The 14,287-nt window shown below is 34.5% G+C and overlaps 1 protein-coding gene across 1 annotated transcript; it reads left to right on the top strand.

Annotated features, from left to right (window-relative positions):
* Positions 1-4,650: 4,650 nt before the first annotated feature.
* On the top strand, positions 4,651-9,824 carry LOC121990901. The gene is made up of 4 exons (XM_042544948.1): positions 4,651-4,686; positions 4,746-4,925; positions 8,907-9,070; positions 9,239-9,824. Exons 1-4 carry the CDS (start codon positions 4,651-4,653, stop codon positions 9,645-9,647), a joined length of 789 nt encoding a protein of 262 aa, XP_042400882.1. The 3' UTR covers positions 9,648-9,824.
* The last annotated feature ends 4,463 nt before the right edge of the window (positions 9,825-14,287 follow it).

The following is a 14,287-nucleotide window of genomic DNA, read 5'->3' on the forward strand; positions in this document are numbered from 1 at the left end:
ATTAGAGAAGTTGAGATTGTTAAAGAGTTGTTTCTTTTTTCTTATGTTGCTAATTGAGTCTATTCCGCATTGTTAGTTTGGTTGTTTCCCACGGTTGGAGCTTTATTCATTTGTTATTGCTAGAATAGTTTTTTTTTAAGTTGTTGTGTCTTATTACTGTATGGTTGTGAAGTATATATACCAGCCACATGTGGCTAATGGTTTATTTTGCATGTATTGATGATTATTGTCACCGGTACAGGGGAGACTCTGCCGAAATTTTTCGGTAGGAACTTCTCTGGGGCCATGATAAATTTAAGTGTTGCTAATAATAGCATAAGTAACACTAGTAAGTAGAGTAATAGTTAAGTAACGGCCACCTTTAGAGAGTAGTAAGGAAGGTGGGTCGTTACACCCAAGGCATAGTATGAAAGGTTAACCTCTTACCTAATTTCTAAAGGATTCAACCAAGGATAAATTGACCCAACCCTATTTGTCAAATCAATCAAACAAGATGTTTTTATAGCCATAATCTATGCAGATGATATAATTTTTGGGTCAACCAATTCAAAATTTTTATAAGAATTTACAACTCTAATAGAACATGAATTTGAAATGAACTTAGTAGGAAAATTAACTTACTTTTTAGGGTTACAAATTAAATAAACAAATAAGGGCAATTATATTTATCAACAAAAATATGTTAACGAATCACTTAAAAAATTTGGAATGAAAAATACTAAGGAAATAAAAACACCTATGACAACTAACACAACCTTAGATGATGATCTGAAAACCGGTTGACTTAAGATACTATAGGAGTGCCATAGATAACCTATTATACTTAACTGCAAGTCGACCTAATGTTCTATTTGTAGTTAGTATGTGTGCTAGATACCAAACCTGTGCTAAAGAATCACATTTGACACAAGTCAAAAGAATCTTTAGATACCTTAAAGGAACATCAAATATAGGAATTTGGTATCTTAGGACAAGAAACTTCAAACTAATAGGCTATTCTGACTCAAATTACACTGGTTGTAAATTGGACTGAAAAAGTACAAGTGGTGGATGTCAACTACTTGACCCATCACTTGTCAGTTGGTTTAGTAGAAAGCAACACTGTGTTACCTTATCTACTACTGAGTCAGAATATATAGCTATAGGAGAATGTGTCGCACAATTATTATGGATGATGCACACCTTAAAAGATTTTAACTTAAACTTTACAAATATAAAAGTACTAATTGATAATATTAGTTCAATTAATTTAACAAAAAATCCAGTGCATCATTCAAGAACTAAACACATTGAAATTAGACATCACTTTATCAGGGAGCATGTCACTAAAGGAGATATTGAACTCAAATATATTGAGTCAAAGTCTAACTTAGCTGACATATTCACTAAATCTCTCTGAAAGTGAATTTAGTAACTTACGTCAACAATTAGGAATGTGCTTAATAGACAAGGAATCTTACTTTTAAAATTGTTTTCAAAAATATTTATCTTAAATTTTAGGGTAAAATTTTTTATTTTTCAAACTTCCTATTTCTAGATTTTAAAAATTAATTTTAGCATTAGACTAGATCAATCCCTTAGAAAGCATGCTCCTATAGGTCTAGAACTTAAGCATCTCACCAACACACTAGGACTACCTTGTTGTGAATTGTTGAACTTAGAAAGGGGTGAGATGTATAGGCAGATTCCTTGGACTTAAGATGCTTATATCAGTGCATCAACATAAGTCTGGGCATTAAATACTAAACTAATATTAATCAGGTTAGGTTATTCAGCTTAGTCAAACACTAACTAAATACATTAACTTAACCTGACTAACCAAGTGAAAGTTGATATCTTTTGATAACTAGTAAGTAACTAATGGGTAGATAGTTAAGGACACTTTATAGCTATGTTATTTTAAAAGTAATGTCAGGTTCAGGGGGATAATTATTATTGGAAATATTTTGTAAAAATTTATTTCAAAAATTATTAAAATGATAAGTCCTAAAGATAAATTTAAAAATTATTAAAACTTTAAGATTTTAAAATCTTGTTTAAAGTTTTACCATTCAATTTTTGAAAACTTCTCTTATATCTTTTCAAAAAATTCATTTTCAAAATATATTTCAAAGTATCCCTTGTTTTCAAAATGTTGTTTTCAAAATCTACCTTTATCATCTTATTTTTGAAAGCCTTATATTTTTGAGAAGACATTTTTAGAAATTATCCCTTTTTCAAAATTCAATTTTTGAAACTGTTTTTCAAATGGTTTGACAAGTATTTTAAATGTTTTTAAAATTCACTTTCAATTTTTTTATATATACCTTTAATCGTCTAACTCTTTCTAGCATTTTCAAATTTTATAAAGATAGTACATTTTGTAAATATTGAAAACTATTTTTTCTTACAAAACTTTATTTGAATTCTTGAAAGTTAAACTTCCACAATAATCCTGACAAAATTTTGTCTTTCCTTTACTTAGCAATTTTTCTTAAACCTGTTTATGCTTGTTATCTTTTTTATGAATGCCAAAGGAGGAGGGTTAGGTGGCTTAAGTTAGCAAAAACTAGATAACAAATACTAAACTAATTAAAAATTATTTCTTTGGTAACAGTTATTTTTTCATATTTTTACTAACTTAACTCAGGTTGTCATTACATCAAAAAGGGGGAGATTGTTGATTCGATTATCACTAATGATCTAACTCATATTTTGATGAATGATAAAGTAGGTTAAGTTAGTTTCGTAGTGATCTAACACTTTGATTGAGTGAACATGAGAAGTCCAGATAGGTCGACGGGCTAACCGGATATTTGGCACGAAGTCCAACTAGGTCAATGGGTCGATCGGATGGCTAGCACGAAGTCCAACTAAGTCGACGGGCTGACTTGATAGCTGGCACGAAGTCCAGACAGGTCGACGGGCTGACCGGATGTTTGACACGAACTCCAGTTAGATCGATGGGCTGACTTGATAGCTGGCACGAAGTCCAGATAGGTCGACAGTCTGACCAGATGTATGGAAGATAAGTTAAGGTAAGTCAAGTTGAGATCGTGACTAGATTCTGGTTTCGGTGAGACAGAATCTAATTACTACTCTATAATTGTGCTAACACTTTGTTTTGCAGGGTAGTATAATTTGCATTTGCCTCAGACTAACATTTTCTTGCAGGAAATTGAGTTGCTGGAAAATGGTGGTCTGAGTGCCCGGAATGCAAATTCTATCCCGACGCAACGTGGAGCGTGCTGATTGCTGGGCCGACGTCACGCTCCAGGCACCCGGAAGGGATCTGGGTGTCGGAGCTTCCTATATAAGGAGGCCACCACCTGGAGCAAAGAACAACAACTTCTGCTATGATTGCTCTCGTGCACGCTGCTTCCAAGACGATCTTGCTAAGCTGCGAAGCTTCTTCGACAACCAACGATTTAGTCTTTACTTTTTTATTGTCGGTAATTTCATTTTGCAAGTTCCTGTACTTATTTTGTAAACATCTTTTCGAATTATTAGTGATTGCCCAACGAAAGCAGTCAACGAGTGCGGACCTTGGAGTAGGAGTCAACGAAGGCTCCGAACCAAGTAAAATTGGTTTGTGTTAGCATTGTATCTTTCGTATTTCCACTACGTACCTGACTCTATTTAATTACGATTTTTTCGAACGCTATTCACCCTCTCTAGCATTTTCACGATCCAACAAGTAGGACAGCTTCCCTCTCCAGAATTGCAGAGGAGGAAGTCTCGCCCTGCTCGGACTAAGGTCGAGGAGCAGCTGCGGGAATGGGAGTCTATAAAGCCAAAGTTGGCGATCGGGAGGAAGACTCTACTCGGTACCTCTTGCGACGCTGGATCAATGGCTCGCCAGAGGTGCTTGACTCTAACGGAACCATAGTCAGCGCCATAAAAGGGCGCTCAGGTGGCAACTTGCCTGTATTGGTCACTGAGTCGCAAGCCGCCACTCGGCTTTCCCCCTCTTCGCCAGTCAACTCTTTGGAATGCTCGACCGATAACAATCGGTGATTTTCTATCTTGGCCATTATTTTGGAGTTGATCTCTGCATCGGCAAGCTTACACTTGCCGCTCAACAGTGCTCGGTTCATGATTTAATCTGTAAAGATGATAGGGAGAAAAAGACGTACTAAGAGAGATGGGCAGTCGTGTTTGGATAGGACTTAGCTCGAACATATACAAGACTCCCTCCAAAAGCAGTCTGTGTATATGGTACTTCTGACTGGCCAAGCTCATGGCTAGGAGGTAAGCCGACTGGCCTCAATATATCCCAAGCAGAGGTGGTTTCGACAATTCTATCTTCTAGTTGATCGAAAAGATAGGCTGATTGGGTAGACGGATGAAAAAATAGTGCTCTTTACAGTGCTTATTCGAGGAGGGCATTTTGTCAAAATAAACGGCACTCACACGAGCTTGAAAAAGGAAAGTGCTTGGCTCGAACAACTTTGGATAGTAAAAGTAGTGAAACACGCGGGGCACCAAGGGAATCTCATACAGATGAAATAATACAACAACCTCACATAGTAGTCTTAAGGAATTGGGCACTAATTAATGCAAAGGAATCTGAATGTATCTACAAATCTCGGAAAAGAAAGGATAGATGGGAAATCACATGCCAGCAAAAAATTAATCCTTAAAGAAAGGGAGGAAACCATCCGGAGGGGTATGGGGGCGAGCATAAGCAGAGGGGATAACGATTTGGTAATCGTCAAGAATATGTAAGTCAGTTTCATTGATTGATCTCGTCGTCGTTAAAATAGGCTGGGGGTGGAGGTGGGGGTGGGGTGGAAGACTACCATGAAATGAAGAACGGAAATCGAAGATCAAAAGGAAGAAGGGAGGAAGGTCTTACTGAAAAGGAAAGCACCGACGATGAACTCAGGTTGAGAAGCAAGAAAAAAGAAGATGAGGACGAGGAAGGTGATGAGGCGAAGGGAGAAGTTGAGAGTTTAAAAAATCCTTGAGAAGGCCACTCTAAGCAGTCCACTCGAGGGTTTCAAAAAACTAGGTTTAATCTGGGCCATTGATTTTGAAGAGGCGGCTGTAGCATCAAATCTAAACAGTCGTCTGTCACATCACACATGCAGTGGTAGGGAAAAATGACGTGTAACATTCGATTACACGTGGCATTAATGAGGAGAGAAAATTCATGATTAAAGGGCATGACCAAGCATGCTTTGCATTAATGGTCAGGGATTTGAATGATTTTCAAGAAATTATGGTGATATCAGCGGCAATTAAAAAGCTCTACATGGGGGTGAGTAGTCGAAGCAGAGATCAGGGGAAGTTAGAAAAACGACTAAGTATTGTCCACGATAGATTCGAGCGGCACCAACCTCTGAGTATGTTTAGCCGATCGAAAGAGCAACGAAAAAGAAGTTCAAAGTTGGCTAAAGCGTACGCCACAACCTAGCGGCGACTTTAAACCCTAGCATCTCAGAGTAGAGAAAAGGCAACTTCTCGACAAACAGCAGGAAGCAAGAGGGGTGCACATCATAACCGAGCGACGGCTCTAAACTCTAATACGCCTAGTCAGGGAAAATTCATCTTTTTGGTAAGTAAAAGGAACTACAAAAACTGAGTGGCAGCTCTAAACCCTAAAGCGCCAGACCAAGAAGAGATCAACTTCTTAAAGAATAGTATAAGTATTGTGATAGCTGAGCGGTGGCTCTAAACCCCCAGTGCATCCGATTGGCGAGAGTGTTCACGGAGAACACCAAATGTCTAGTTAGTTGGACTTACAGTCTCCTTTGACTAGACTTGAGGGGAAGGTTTGTGATGTAGTGATGAAGAGGGGCCCCACATAGAAGGATAAAAGGAAGGAGGGAGGGGGAAAGGATTGCTAATGTGGAGATCAAAGTAAAAATGGTCAAAGAACCTGGGCTATTAGTGGACCAGACGAGCGGGTGCCCCGATCGGCCGGGCGGGGGTGCCGAATGACCATCCTTTGGTAGTGCCAATTGGAGTTAAGAGGTAACCGTTAAGCAATGGGCTTCCAGTCCTACCCGATTGGGCTTTACGGCCAGATGGGCGAAAGTAACCACTAACAATCGGGAAGTGGAGAAGGGGACAGACCAGCAGCTCCGAGCAGCATAGCGGAACGAGAACAACCATTCCGAGTGGGGGCCGATCAGCCAATAGTGGGCTCCACCTACATATCTCATCATACCCTTTTGGAGGCTTGTGCTATTGACAAATAACATGTTCTGCAGGTAAATCGTACTTTAAAAGCTTGCAACCTATCACATCAGGGATTTGTATGCTTGCTTAAGGAAAGGTGTTAGTGACACTTTTTAACTTGTCTTTTTCTACGATATTTTGAGAAAACGTGTGCTCACTTTGAGATACGTGCACAGACGTTACAGTGACATTATAAAAGGGGGTTTCCATCCATAGGCGGAGATATGGGCAACTTCATTATTTTACACGCTCTAGCTACAGTTTCTACTACTTTATTTGCGGGGATCACTGATTTGAGTGTCGGAGGGTCAACGCCGAGAATCTCTTCTTGGCTCGGCACTAACACTTTTCGTGTTGTAGGACTGCATGAAATCTTCGCCCCGTCAACCTTTCAACTACCTCCTTGTACCATCTTCTCTAATTTCGTACCGAATCACTACATAATGATTTCTCCATGTCATGAATCTTCTCCTTGTTCTTTTGTCTGCAAACCTACTCATCTGTTTAAGTCCTTCGGTCTGTCCGATGTTTCTTCGACTTGTTCAGCTTAATTATTCAGCTTGTTTGGCACATCTAACTCGTCCATCTAAACCGTCCTAGCTAGTATTTTCGGTTGGACATTCTAACTTATTTGCTCTTCTGCTCACCTAACCTATCTATCCATCACGTTTTATTAATCCTCTTAACTAATCTTAATTGTTTAGTATTCAATTTCATCAAACCCTAAATAAATATCATTATTTGGCTTGGATCCTATTAAACCCCAAAGTCCAAGTCAAAGTTTTGGTAAGTTGCTTAGAAGAACTGAGAGTGTCAATGATTTTGATATATTTTAGTTATGATTTACTAATAACTAACTGAGAGTGTCGAGGATTTACTCGACATTAATGTGATCTCTCAACTCATACAAGCCGTCGATATGTTGGGATCAACAACATAGACTGTCTCAAGAGACTCAATTTTAATGGGATGCCTTCTTATTTCGTCCTTTAAAGTTTTAAATCCCCCTACTTCATTATAAACACACTAAAGATAAACTTCCTAAAGATAGATCTATTAATTAAGAATTTTTTAACTTTATTAAATAAAAAATATTGATGTTTTTGAAATATATATATATATATATATATATATACTCACTTAATTTTTAAAAATAAAAGGAGGTGTATTTAATGTTGGACTTTTAATTACTTTGAATGATTTTTGTGGATTTTAAAAGTGTAGGTGCATTCAATCTAGACTTTTATAAACCTTATAGAAATCTAGTAATATCCAAATTAGTTTTTTATAGAGTTTTAAAAAGTCATAGAATATTCAAACTTTTTTAAAACTCTATGAAAATATTTTGATATCCAAAGTTTCAATAGATTTTCATGAATTCTTTTAGAAAATCTCGGATATAAATTTTAACCAATAAGAGCTCTCCAAAACACTTGGTACAATTTTAAAAATAAAATAAAAAGTCTTTTCTTCATCCTTAAGATTTCTATAAAATTCAAATCGCTTTAATTTTTTACAAATAAGTCATTTCTCTTTCCACTCCTTGATTTTGATTATTTTTTTATTTAAAGGCTCTGTCCTTAGTCAACCTCTGGGCGGCCTGCATCAACCTCTCAACATACATTTCATGCGAAGCTGAGAGTCCTCTGAAATGTTGTTCTCCAATGTTATAACGATAAAAGAATAGATCGGAACGGCTGGAATGGAACAACAGCCGCTTGCAGCTTTTTTCCCGGCGGCGGGCTACAGGAGGAGATTTTTTCTCTGGTTGCTCGTGATAGGAAAAAATGAGTATCATCCGGTAAAGCCTGCAGTGCGCCGGAAAGGGGGAAAACAAATAGAAAAACTATTTTAGGCGACTGGTGATGCTTTCGTCGGCTACTTGCGAGCAGGTTAAAGTCAAAGTCAATTTGGACGGCGACGTTGTGTGTAGAGGGAAGAGAAACATGAGACAGTAGATTTTAATATAAAATATATATTAATAAATCAAACTAATTTTCAACTTAATTAATAGATAATTTAATAAAGTATAATGAAATTTGACCTAAAAAAATTATATAAAATTTATTAAATTTTAAAAATTCATAAATAATTATATATATATATATATATATATATATATATTAATAATACTATTACTAATCAAATTAATAATATTATTATTAATTTTATTACTAATCAAATTAATAATATTATTATTAATTTTATTACTAATCAAATTTATCAACATTTTATTAAAAGTTGGACTAAATTAAAGAGTTGACCAATATTTAAGTTAATTTGAATCAAAATTATAAATAAAAATATTTGAAATTATTATAATATTATTGGATTTGAAATTATATTATTATTATTTTTTAAAGTGAGATGTTATCTTCTCTTTGTTTTTAGCCAAAACAAGATAAAGGTATAAAAAATTGAAAATATTTTTTATCGTCTACACTTTTACAAGATTGAATATATCCTCTTAAATTCATAAATATTTGTAAAATTTATAAATATATGTAAAAGTCTTTAAAAAAAATTTATAGAACTCTATGAAATTTTTTTCATAACAGATTATATAAAAATCAATAAAAATTTATGAAGTTCACAAAAGTATATCATTTATAAAAAAATCAATGAAATCCTTCAATGATTGAATGCACCCCAAAAATGTGAAAATGACCTAAAGTTTCCAAACGGGTCATTTCCTAGGCCCTCTAGTTTATAATAAAATAATAATATGATAAATATGTCAGGTCTGTACTAATGACAACAAGCGCCGTGTCTCCGCCGCCGCCGCTACCTCGTCGCCCCGCCTCCTCTCGTATCTGCACCGGAATCATCCGATGCTTCCTCGTAACTGCAGATACGGCGGCGGCGGCCTCACGTCCTCCTCCTCCCGAAGGGACGTGCTCTACTGGTGACTGATCCCTCTCTACTCTTAGGCTTTGGTTTCGATTCTGCTCTTCGCCTGAGAAAATTCCCCCTTTAAGAATTTTGATCGTTCACTCAATTGGTAGAAGGATTTGCTCGAGCTTTCTTCTTGTTTTTATTGGGATTTGATGAATTCGGGTTGTGTTCTCGGCAGCTGCGGCCACTGCGGTTACGCGTTGAACCTGAGCTCGTCGGATCGCGACACAGCCAACATCGGCGCCGAGTACGGGAGGTTCATCAGGAAGGGCGTCGTCTCCTTCGCCACCATCGACGAGAGCAGGTTCACGCAGACCGACGATCTCCGCTGCCTGCCCTACTTCCGCTCTCCGCGATCCTGGGGCATCCGCCGCCGCCGGACGCGCCTTCTCTGCCGTGGGTGCGGCCTCCTCATCGGCGTCGCCACCTACGCCGGCGACGAATTCGCCGCTTCTTCGCCGTCCGGCGGCTCCTCTTCGGAGGGCAACGACGCGGAGACCACCTCCGGAAGCTTCCGGAAATACAAGATCAGGATCGGCGCCTTGCAGCCCTCCGACGACGACGCAGCCGCTCCCTTCTTCACTTGAAAAACCCTCTTTGTTTTCAGTTTTTGATCGATTAATTTTCTTTCTGCTTATGGTAAATTATATATTATATTCCTTGTAATTGTAGAAATAGATAGTTAGCTTGTAAATATGGATTTGGTTATACTTCTGCTATGTTTGTCAAAAACATTGTATTAAGCTCTTCAAATTAAGTTTCTTTAAAACATTTTAAAAAAAATGTGTAGATCATTTTTCTCAAGCTGGAGCCTTTATGTTGGTGGAGCGATGAAGCATTTATTTATTATCAAGCTTTCGGTCGTGTCATATTGATTTCAGAGGTATAAGACGTAAGATGATAGTGATTAGATTTATTTAATGCTTTGAAACGATGATTAGATATGATTAGCTCTCAAAGTCAAAACGTCTAATGGCGCTTTGCCATCTATCAAACTTCTATATCATTGGATATCGCAATCAAAATATTTTATTTCTCGATTTCTTTTAATCTAGCAACTAATAAATTGTATAACTATGGAAAAGGTCAAAAGAGCGTCTTCATTTTTTTTGAAATTATCATGCTATATATATATATATATATATATATATATATATATATATATATATATATATATATATATATATATATATATATATACACGTCAGCATAGTGCGCGACTGCACGCACAGAATATCACTGATTTTAGTTCTTTTTATTTTTTGAATTAAAAAAAATAATTAAAATATTTTTTTAAAAATTTATTTCTAGAGTTCAGGTTTTGAGTTATAGTATCAAAGTTATATTTTTTTTAGATTTTACCTCTAGGGTTCAGACTTTGGGTTATAGTATCAAAGCTATTTAGGGTTCAAGCTTTGGATTATAATATCAAAGCTATTTTTTTTTTTTAGATTTTACCTCTAGGGTTCAGACTTCCCAATTAGGTTATAGTGTTTGGTTTTAAAAATAAAATAAAATAAAATTAATTTAAGTATTTATTGAGTATTGTAATATGTTGAGGGGATATATTAATGTATTAAAAATTTATATAAAGAAATGTTAATTTTTTTAATTAATTTTTTTAATTTAAAATATTTAAAAAATTAAAAAATTAAAAAAAAGTTATTAATTGATCTCCTGCGCAACGCGCACAGTATATATATATATATATATATATATATATATATATATATATATATATATTCTAAACTAGACCTAACTAGGGAGGTCTTTAGTTGATAGGTTTGAGAATGAGGAAATGGAATGATAATAAAAAATAATATTTGGATTGTGAGTTTGGGAATAATTACTAGATATATGGGAATTACCAAACCCATATAATTTGATGGGTTTCATTTCCATTCCTATTCCCATTCCACCCTACTATCAAACCTATACCCATATATATATATATATATGAGTTTGGGTGGTAAATATTTAAAATTTTTTGTTAAAATAAATTTTAATCAAGATTTATTTTTATCTCGAAAGTTATATTTCGTTGGTAATTTATTTTTTTATTAAAAATTTGATTCATAATTTTTAATTTTTTTTATTGATAGTAATTTAATTTACCAACTAAAATTTAATTAATTAATAAATTAAAAATATTTATTAATAATTAATAATTTTTTTATAAAAATATTTTTAAAAATCAAAAATATATTTAATATTACACTATTATTTCTCATTAAATTTTATTTTTTTCCCTTTTATTTTTTCTTCTTTGCAGTATTTATTGTGGTATTAGTTTTTTTTTAACTCACTGTTTATCCACTAAATTTTTTCTTCTCATTAAATTTGATTGTTAATTTATCAAAATTTAAATTGATAAAATATCTTTTCATTTTAAATAATTATCTTTCGAATGATTTTAAATAAAATTTTACTGAATTAATTTTTCAAAATTATATTTCTCAATTTTGATTTTTTTTTTTTTAAATTGGAGAACCTTTAATTCCTAGCAAGCAAGCAAGTAAACGCGTTGCTAGGGGTCCGGCAAATGTGCCCTTTGTTTCTTCCTATTCTAACAACCAAAAGGAAAAAAAGGCGCAGACAGCTTACTTTCGAAGGTTTGCATGGCCTACCGCCTTGGAAGAGACAATTTTCGATGGAGTCTGCATTCAACACACAGATACTTCCCTATAACTCATGTACCGCTAAAAAATAATAATAATGATATTGCTCATCTCAAGTCCTCCAATCTCATTGTTTCCACGATAAAATACAAGTAAATTATAAAGCGCATTTGCCCTTTGTATCAGGAAGATAAAACACCTAACAACATATTTTATATCCACGGAAAATTAATCTACCAATTGAACTAACTCATTGTGGCAAAAGACGATTCGCTTGCCCCCATCGCTCCGTCAACTCGTCCCTAAGTCAACACGGAGAAGGTAATTAAAATGCATACCTAATCACAGCTAATTGCCATGGTTGATCCCAATTCCCAAGATTTTTTTTATCACAGCTAATTGAAATGCATGCCTAATCAATAACCTAATCATAAGATTAAAATGCATTCTTAAATCCATCACAGTTAAATGTTTAAGTGAATCAAACAACTAGTTTGAAATGTTACAACAAACACAAAACTGTTTGCTTTTATTTGTTTGCTTATTTTCACTTTTTAATTTTTATTCTATTAATTATTTACTATCTACCATGGCAAAAAATAAGAGTAATGAAATGCATAAATATGCATGATTAAGTGCTTAATCAAAGTTTTTAATACAATGTTGAAATTAATTAAAGATTCTTTTACTAGATATACGATCAAGCTTTAATTTTTAATATGTGGTTACGCTTAAGAAAGGGACAACATATTTCTATTTCTTTTTATTAATCTTTTTCTTATATAGAATTTAAACTAGTTGATTTATTAACTGTTTTTTTACTTTAAATAATGTTGAATTTTTAACCATTGCAATTGATATTGAATCTATTTAAGAGAAAGTGAGATTCATATTAGAAATTGTATTAGAAATCATTATTTAAAATTCATAAGATTTTATCATGTCAAAATGTGTTTGTCCTAGGTTATTTTAATGTCAAATCAAGAGAGAAAAAGGGGAAACAATATTCTATGATTCTTTAAGCCAAGAATTGATAATCCTTCATCCTCCGAGAGGACCAAGACTAATACATCCATTTCTAACGAAGAGTTTGAACCTCCTTCTAAATCTCAAAGAGTTGAGTTTGATGAAACTTCACTTGAACGAGATCCTGGATTGCGTATTCCCATGTGGAGACATCCTGTTAATCATCGTGATGAAATTAAATGAGCTTATATCAAAATAGGGTCATATCAACCCAAATTGTAGGAGTACCCACAGTCTGAATCAGGAAAGCAACATCGTCGATTTCAATATACATGGTTTAAAAAATTTCCATGGTTAGAGTACTCTCCTTCAAAGGATATAACATTTTGTTTTCCATGCTATCTTTTTGAATTAAGTGATGAAGCACAACAATCTGCATTTACAATTGAAGGGTTTAAAAGTTGGCGATGAAATCTTAGAGAAAGCACCGGGAAATGCAAAATATACCTCACCAGAAGTTCAAAAAGAAATCTTGCATATTATTGGTAATAGAATCAGAAACAAAATTCGTGATGAAATTGGAGATTCTAAGTTTTGTATTTTGGTGGATGAAGCGAAGGATATATCTAACAAAGAACAGATGACTATAATTTTGAGATTTGTTGATGCTCATGGTTTTTTACGGGAGCGTTTTTTCCAAATTGTGCATGTTCATAACACCACAACTGCAACACTTAAGAAAGAAATATGTGATGTTCTCACCAGATATAATCTAGAAATACACAATATGTGGGGTCAAGGGTATGATAGTGCTAGCAACATGTGTGGTGCTTTTAATGGATTGCAAGCTTTATTTCATAAAGATTTCCCCTATGCATATTATGTACATTGTTTTGCCCATCGACTCCAACTAGCGTTAGTTGCAGCTGCTGAAAATGAGATCCCTATATGCCTTTTCTTTTCAAATCTGACGACTATTGTTAATCTTGTTACATCTTCATCCAAACGCAATGTCGAGTTACAATCTGCTCAAGTTAATGAAATTGCACGTTTTATTGTTGCTGGTGAACGCGAGACTGGACGAGGAGCTAATCAGATTGGTACTTTGCATCGAGTAGGAACTACTCGTTGGAGCTCCCATTTTGATTATATTTGCAACTTAATAGATAAGCATAATGCAACTATTATTGTGCTTAAAAATATTATCACTGATCATTCCTCTCCTTCGATGCGCGGGGAAGCTGATGGTTCCTTAATAGTGATGAATCTTTTGATTTTATTTTTATTTTGCATTTGATGCATAAAATTATTATGATCACAGATTTACTTTGTCGTGCCTTGCAACAAAAATCTCTTGATATCGAAAATGCAATGGATTTGATCTCTACAACTAAAGCACTTCTTCTGACATTGAGAAATGATGGTTTTGATATTCTTCTTTCATATGTCAAATCATTTTGCACAAGATTGGATGTTGATATACCGGAGATGAGTGATAACCATGATTTTGCTACATTATTTTAATTCATAATGCATATTTTTATTGGACTATTCACAGCATAATCTCACATTTAGATTGCATTTCATAATTTGCATGTGATCTTGGATTTAATTGTAATTAGCCTATTTTCATGGTATTTTGG

This window comes from Zingiber officinale, chromosome 6B (assembly GCF_018446385.1).
Source record: "Zingiber officinale cultivar Zhangliang chromosome 6B, Zo_v1.1, whole genome shotgun sequence".
Taxonomy (NCBI): domain Eukaryota; kingdom Viridiplantae; phylum Streptophyta; class Magnoliopsida; order Zingiberales; family Zingiberaceae; genus Zingiber; species Zingiber officinale.